Source organism: Arachis hypogaea, chromosome 10 (assembly GCF_003086295.3).
Source record: "Arachis hypogaea cultivar Tifrunner chromosome 10, arahy.Tifrunner.gnm2.J5K5, whole genome shotgun sequence".
Taxonomy (NCBI): Eukaryota; Viridiplantae; Streptophyta; class Magnoliopsida; order Fabales; family Fabaceae; genus Arachis; species Arachis hypogaea.
The window spans coordinates 17,489,107-17,495,677 of NC_092045.1; the positions used below are offsets into that span (position 1 = coordinate 17,489,107).

The following is a 6,571-nucleotide window of genomic DNA, read 5'->3' on the forward strand; positions in this document are numbered from 1 at the left end:
TAAAAGCTCCTGAATCTTGTGAACCAAATCTGTTACTTCAGATGAATACCCACTTGTAAGCTCATGCATGATGGGCAGAATGTCAAGGCAATCCGTTTCACATATAATATCCCTCAAACCGCAATCCCAAGCTAAAACCAGCCCCCTCCAAGCAGCAAATAATTCACATCTGATTATAGACCAAGGGGGAATGCTTCCAGAGCAGCCCGAGATCCAATCTCCCTTAGAATCTCTAATAATACACCCAAATCCCGCTAAATTTGAATCCATATACAAGCTTGCATCACAATTAACTTTAAAACTATTACCTACCGGTGGTTCCCAACACAGGCAATTTCGGAGAGACCTAAAGGCATTGCTTCGATTCCTGTAAACCTGTAAGTCCTTGGCGGTAATTCTGGCCAAGGCAACAACCTTGTGGTCTGTCCAAGGGTTGTCAGTATTGAATATGTCATTGCACCTATGTCTCCATACCCACCAAAGTCCTGCACCAAAGGACGCCTCATTGTTAGCCAAGGCCTTCCGAAACCACTCTTCAAGAGCAGTACCAGTCGTCGAGTCCAGGATACTAGGATCCAACATATACCAAATTGCCTTTGATCGTTCACAGTCTCTAAGGCAATGCTCCATAGTCTCCTGCGCCTTGTTACATCTCTTACACATATCTGAAGAAGCTAAATGCCGCTTGAATCGAAAGGTCTCAGTTGGTAGAGCATCATGTAAGCCAAGCCACATAGTAAATTTGAACTTCTCTGGAATGTTTGTGTTCCACAACCAGTTCCAATTACTATTGGCATTCCAATTTAATGCTTTCTTTAATAACCATCTGTAACCCTCCCTTGCACTATACTTTTTTGATGCTGCAGGCCACCACTCCCACTGTGGCTCCAACTCAGTCGAACTAGGATATCTCAGACCACAAATAAACTGCTTAATCTCATGCGGAATAGGCGTGGTAAGACTATCAACCTCCCAAGACACCCCTTTCCACAAGTCAGCCACCATGAAATCTGATTCAGAAATATGTACATAAGGAACAAGGTTGCAAAGTTTACCAAAAGGAGTCCACTCATCATACCAAACTGATTTGTGGACATCTCCAATATTCCAATGAAGCCCTTCCTTGAGATGCTCATAGGCACTAACAATGTTCTTCCAGGTAGCCGATGAAGAATTTCTACTGTTTCCGTTCATACCAGATTGATTCCTGAGATATTTATGCTTCAAAACCTGCACCCATAACTTCTCACTATTGTTTAGACAATCCCATACCAACTTTCCCAAAAGCGCCATGTTAGCACAGGAAGTATCCCTAATACCCAATCCTCCTGCCTTTTTAGGAGTTATGGCGACCTCCCACCTGACCAGAGGCAGCCCTTTTCCAGTCGCTTGGCCTTTCCACAAGAACTGTCTCATTAAGGAATCAATTTTATTACATGCATACTTCGGGAGAAGAGAAATTTGCATTTCATAAACTGGGATAGAGGTCATAACCGATTTAACAAGACAAAGCCTCCCTGCCTTATTTAGTAGGCGTCCTTTCCAACTGGAGAGCTTTCTCGAAATTTTTTCAATAACCTCCTGAGCCGTCTTCCTGGAAGCCCCGTTTTAATACCAAAAGCCCCGTTTTAATACCAAAAATATATAAAGTATGGCAAAAAAAAAAAAAAGGAAAATTACTTAACTAAGAAAAAACTTAACTAAGAAATTACTTTCCTTTCCCGAAAAGAAAGAGCAAAGAATTCGACCAAAAAAAATCTTCTGAAACCCCTTTTTCCTTTTTCTTCTCAGTCTTCTTTTGCCGTTGTTGTGCTAGTTTTGGACTCGGTCCTCTGCAGAGTCCAACGCTTCTCTCTCTCTTATTCGGTGATTTATCTTTGTTTCACGGCAACTTATTAGGAAGAAGAAGAAGAAAAAAAAAAGTAGCAGTGTTGTGTGAGAATTGATCGTTGGAAATGGCGGATCAATTATCGAAGGCAGAAGAATACGAGAAGAAAGCAGAGAAGAAGCTGAATGGTTGGGGCTTGTTTGGCTCCAAATATGAGGATGCTGCTGATCTCTTCGATAAAGCTGCCAATTCCTTCAAGCTCGCTAAATCATGTATCCATTCTACTCATCTCCTAAATTATTCTCAATTTTCATTTATTTATTTTCTTAGTCTTTTTAAGATTTAGTGTCTCTCTCCACCTCTGTCTGTTTTTGTTTACCGAGAATTTTTTAAATGATTTCTCTCTCTTTTCTTCTTTTTTATTTTTGTTAGTTTTATTGGTTGTGTTGTTATTGCGATGATACGATCGGTGATCGGAAGTTACTTCGGCTACTTTAGCTTGTTGTTGAATCCGAGATGGCCTATTGCAGATTTGAAATGTTACCAATGGTTGAAGTATAAGTTTAATCAGATTTTGCTGGAAAATGTTTTGACCTGATTTTTGTTGATCGATTAGTTGCTTAGGAAGTAAAATCGGAGAATTTTGTGAACCTGATGTAATCACAATTTATTGAGAAATTGGTTGGATTTAGGCTAGAGATTTTCCAGCTAAGAGAAGTGAATGATTTATTCTTAACGATATTCTAGGTGCTTTTTTTAAAATAAAAAAAGATTTGATGATCATGATATTACAATTGATGAACAATGTTTTCTTTTGCTGCCTGTATTCTGCTGTGCTCAGCTTCACTTTGATCAGCATTAAGTAATCACTTTATTTTGTTGGTGTAATTGACTTAATATTTTGGAGTAAATATACTTCTTGTCCCTAACAATTGTAATTTTTTTTCAAAAATACCCTAACATTTAATTTCATGCAATATTGTCCCTAATGTTTTTGATTTGTGTCAAAATTATCTCTAGTTAACTCCATGTAAAACGTTTTAGAGACAATTGAAAACTTCCTGGGGCAGTTTTGACACAAATCGAAAATGTTAGGGACAAAATTGAATGAAACTAATCTTTAGGGGTATTTTTGAAGAAAATCGCAAACGTTTCTTACCCTAATATTTTGGTATGAAGCAGTTCTATATGTTGTTCTTTATTCGATTATTGTGGCATCTGTAGGGGACAAAGCGGGAGCAACATACCTCAGGTTGGCAAGTTGCCATTTGAAGGTAATGGGATCGAAATGTTTGGAGCACCGTCTAATAGGGTTTATCTTGCTGTCTAGTTTTGAATCCTTTGTTGGTCAGTAAGCCTGTATGATAATGTAGTTTTCTGCTTGTAGTTGGAAAGTAAACATGAAGCTGCCCAAGCCTATGTCGATGCTGCTCATTGCTATAAAAAGACTAATATAAATGGTATGCAAGTTAGTCATTACTATTTATATAAACTAAAATTTTTTTATTGAGGTTCTGAACGCAAGAATACTACTGTGTTGACATTGTATGCAAAAGATTTTGCTGGTAAAATTAAAATAATCAATGTTATTGGCATTAGTTATCAGAATCTGTTTCTGGAGAACTGGAGAAGAACAGATGATTTTTACAGATTAATTTAGTCCTAATCCTTTTATCTTCTTTGTCTTCTTTTTTTTATTGTGCCTTGTATATTCTCTTACTTCTCTTAAGTGTCAGTTGTATCGGTGTCATATAAAGAAGTTTCAGCCATTCTGCTATTATATGACATAAGAAATTGTTCTGTTATTCCACTTTTAAGTTTTCTTTTGGTGTAAAACACGTACATTACCTCACATGTAGGTAACAAGCACTATGTACTCTTTCGAGGTTTTCTTAAGTCAGATATTGTGATTAAGTTTTTCACGTGTAAGTTGGTTATGTTTGATTTCTATTTGCATTTTTTGTTTTAGGGTTTATATTTATTATTTGTCATGTTAACTATTTTTAGATTGGGATTCATTGTTATGTAGCTAAGTTCAGAAAAAAATAATAGAGCAGCCTAGGCTGCCTAGCATGTGAAAGAATGTTTTCACTTTTAGTATTGAAGGCAGTAGTATGCTTAATGTGAAGCTCTTCTTTTCTTCCCTTTTTTTCCCTTTCATCGTATACAGAGGCTGTAAATTGCCTGGACCATGCTGTGAATCTATTCTGTGATATTGGAAGACTCTCCATGGCTGCTAGATATTTGAAGGTACACTGTAGTGTAAATTCAGTGTTTTTTTGTTTTTTTTTTTTTTTTTTTGGGGGGGGGGGGGGGGCGGGGGGGAGATTTGTTAGATGTGGTATCCCTTTTATTGGGCACCCTTTGTAATGACTTGTTATGTTCTGAGGTTTGTGCAATTGGACACATTAAGTTGATAAAGCTTCGAAAGTACATGCCTTTACTTGGTTTTGCTATTGTACACTCAGGAAATTGCTGAATTGTACGAGTCTCAACAGAATATTGAGCAGGCTGTTGTTTACTATGAAAAATCAGCTGATTTTTTCCAAAATGAAGAAGTTACAACTAGTGCAAACCAGTGCAAGCAAAAGGTTGCTCAATATGCTGCCCAGCTAGAACAGTGAGATTTTTTACTTTCTGAGTTCTCTTTCTTTTACTGTTGTGTTATGGCTTGAATAATATTGTTTCCATTACCAACATGACTTTTTTCTTTATTTGTTTAGTAATTTAGACTGGGGTATTTGGTTTCCAGCCTTTTTCGGAGGTCAGCATTTTCTTAATCCACTGTAGGTTGCTGAAGTTTCAAGGATTATATAGGAAAACCTATAGACTAAACTGATGTCTAGCATTTTTATTTTTTACGATCTGTTTTATGTTGACACTTATGCATGCTGGTAATGGTAGTCCACAGCTACATTTGGGCTATCATAAATCGATGTGTATGTTATGCACTAGTTACAGCAGGAACTGCAAGAATAATGTTAAAAAATTCAAACCTTATTTTCTAAATGGGAACTTATCGGAGCGTTGCCTTTGTGTTTAGCCGAATATTAACTGTTTCTGTTTTATGGCAACTCCTCAGATATCAAAAATCAATTGACATTTATGAAGCCATAGCTCGCCAGTCTCTCAACAATAACTTGCTGAAGTATGGAGTTAAAGGACATCTTCTTAATGCTGGTATTTGCGAACTCTGTAAAGGGGATCTCGTTGCTATAAACAATGCACTAGAGAGATATCAGGTCTGAGAAATTTCCATAATTTACATTTTGAGACTGGACATCTTTTAGTTGCTCAACTTTTTGGCTACATACTTCGTTTGCAGGAGCTGGATCCAACATTTTCAGGAACACGAGAATATAGATTTTTGACGGTAAAGTACCAGTTTTGAAATTTCATTATAAACTTTTTTATGATAAGATTAAAGTGGACTATAATATGTGGATTTTCCATAGCTTCCATCTCTACCGTAATGTTTAATTACAATTTGGCTGCTTTGTCATTACACTTATATTTACCATGAGACTTGCTGGCCTTTTTTTTTTTTTTTGTAGGATATTGCTTCTGCAATTGAAGAAGAAGATGTTGGACATTTTACTACCATTGTCAAGGAATTTGATAGCATGACCCCTCTGGTAAGTACACCAATAGTTTTGTATTTCCCAATGAATTTCTAATGTATTTTGTGTCCACATTTTATAATAGAAGTAATACAACTTTTTATAACTGAGTTCCATATTTTACAGAAATTAAATGGATAAATAATTCGATTAATGTATCCCTGATTGGATCTTCGTCCAGAAATTTTTTGGTTGGAGAATTCCATTCAAATCCACCTATTTGATATTGGGTATTATGAATTTGACTCAAGTGACCGTGATTGGGAATGGTCAAATAATTAGTAAGCTGACCCAGAAATTTGTAGGATTTCGACGAAAAACTTTGTAGCCAAAGGTTTTTTATCCCAAAATAGGGGAAAATGTTAGAGGGGATGGGTTTGCAGGATGTGCTTCAAAAGTAGTCTTTCTCCGTTTCATCGTTTCTGGTATACCGATTATGAGATGCTTAGGTTCAGATATTTCAGCTGATGGTCTCAGTTACCTGTTTCATCATTTATATATGCGAAAAGGAAACCTCAGGAAATAATTAATTTCTTTTGTTTTTGTTATACTATGCATTGCAATTTGACAACAAATCCTTAAATCGCACTGGTCGTTGATGCCTTTGTTCTGATTATCTGTTTCCCTCCATATCGCTAATCAATATTGCCTGTTTGTGCAGGATTCTTGGAAGACAACACTTCTTTTGAGGGTAAAGGAAAAGCTGAAGGCCAAAGAACTTGAGGAGGACGATCTTACTTAACTTGCACATTAGTTATTCTCTATCTTGGTTGAACCTCATGTTTGTTTGATGATTTTCATTGTACCACCATGCTTGTTTGTCCACTTTATTCATCTTACGTCTCTTCAGCACATATTGTACTTTCCTTGGTTTTTCTATTAAAGTGGTTGCCTGAATTTAAGAAATGAGTTATGAGGTTGCTCTATTTTGAAAAAGACTATGTAGTGCCTATTTGCTAATTTGAATGATGAGCCACCTTCACCCTTCAGTGTTAATTTATCATGAAGCTTTACGGTTCATTACTACTTTAATTTAAGCAATCAAATATTTGGTTTTAGACCCACTTAAGGAAATCATATGGAATTGAGAACCGCCACAATTTATTCTCTCTATGGAAACTTA

General features: G+C 36.4%; 1 protein-coding gene across 1 annotated transcript; it reads left to right on the plus strand.

Moving 5' to 3' along the window:
• The first annotated feature begins 1,642 nt into the window (after positions 1–1,642).
• LOC112715295 (alpha-soluble NSF attachment protein 2) lies at positions 1,643–6,354 on the plus strand. The gene is made up of 9 exons (XM_025767046.2): positions 1,643–2,100; positions 3,053–3,102; positions 3,216–3,288; positions 3,999–4,078; positions 4,297–4,448; positions 4,911–5,070; positions 5,154–5,201; positions 5,383–5,463; positions 6,110–6,354. Exons 1-9 carry the CDS (start codon positions 1,956–1,958, stop codon positions 6,188–6,190), a joined length of 870 nt encoding a protein of 289 aa, XP_025622831.1. The 5' UTR covers positions 1,643–1,955; the 3' UTR covers positions 6,191–6,354.
• Positions 6,355–6,571: the final 217 nt, after the last annotated feature.

Excerpts from the sequence above, each read along its gene's own strand:
- LOC112715295 (XM_025767046.2), top strand. The coding sequence starts at position 1,956 with ATGGCGGATCAATTATCGAAGGCAGAAGAATACGAGAAGAAAGCAGAG. Across the intron at positions 2,101-3,052 it reads CTTCAAGCTCGCTAAATCAT|GGGACAAAGCGGGAGCAACA; the intron begins GTATCCATTCTA and ends TGGCATCTGTAG. Across the intron at positions 5,464-6,109 it reads TTGATAGCATGACCCCTCTG|GATTCTTGGAAGACAACACT; the intron begins GTAAGTACACCA and ends CTGTTTGTGCAG.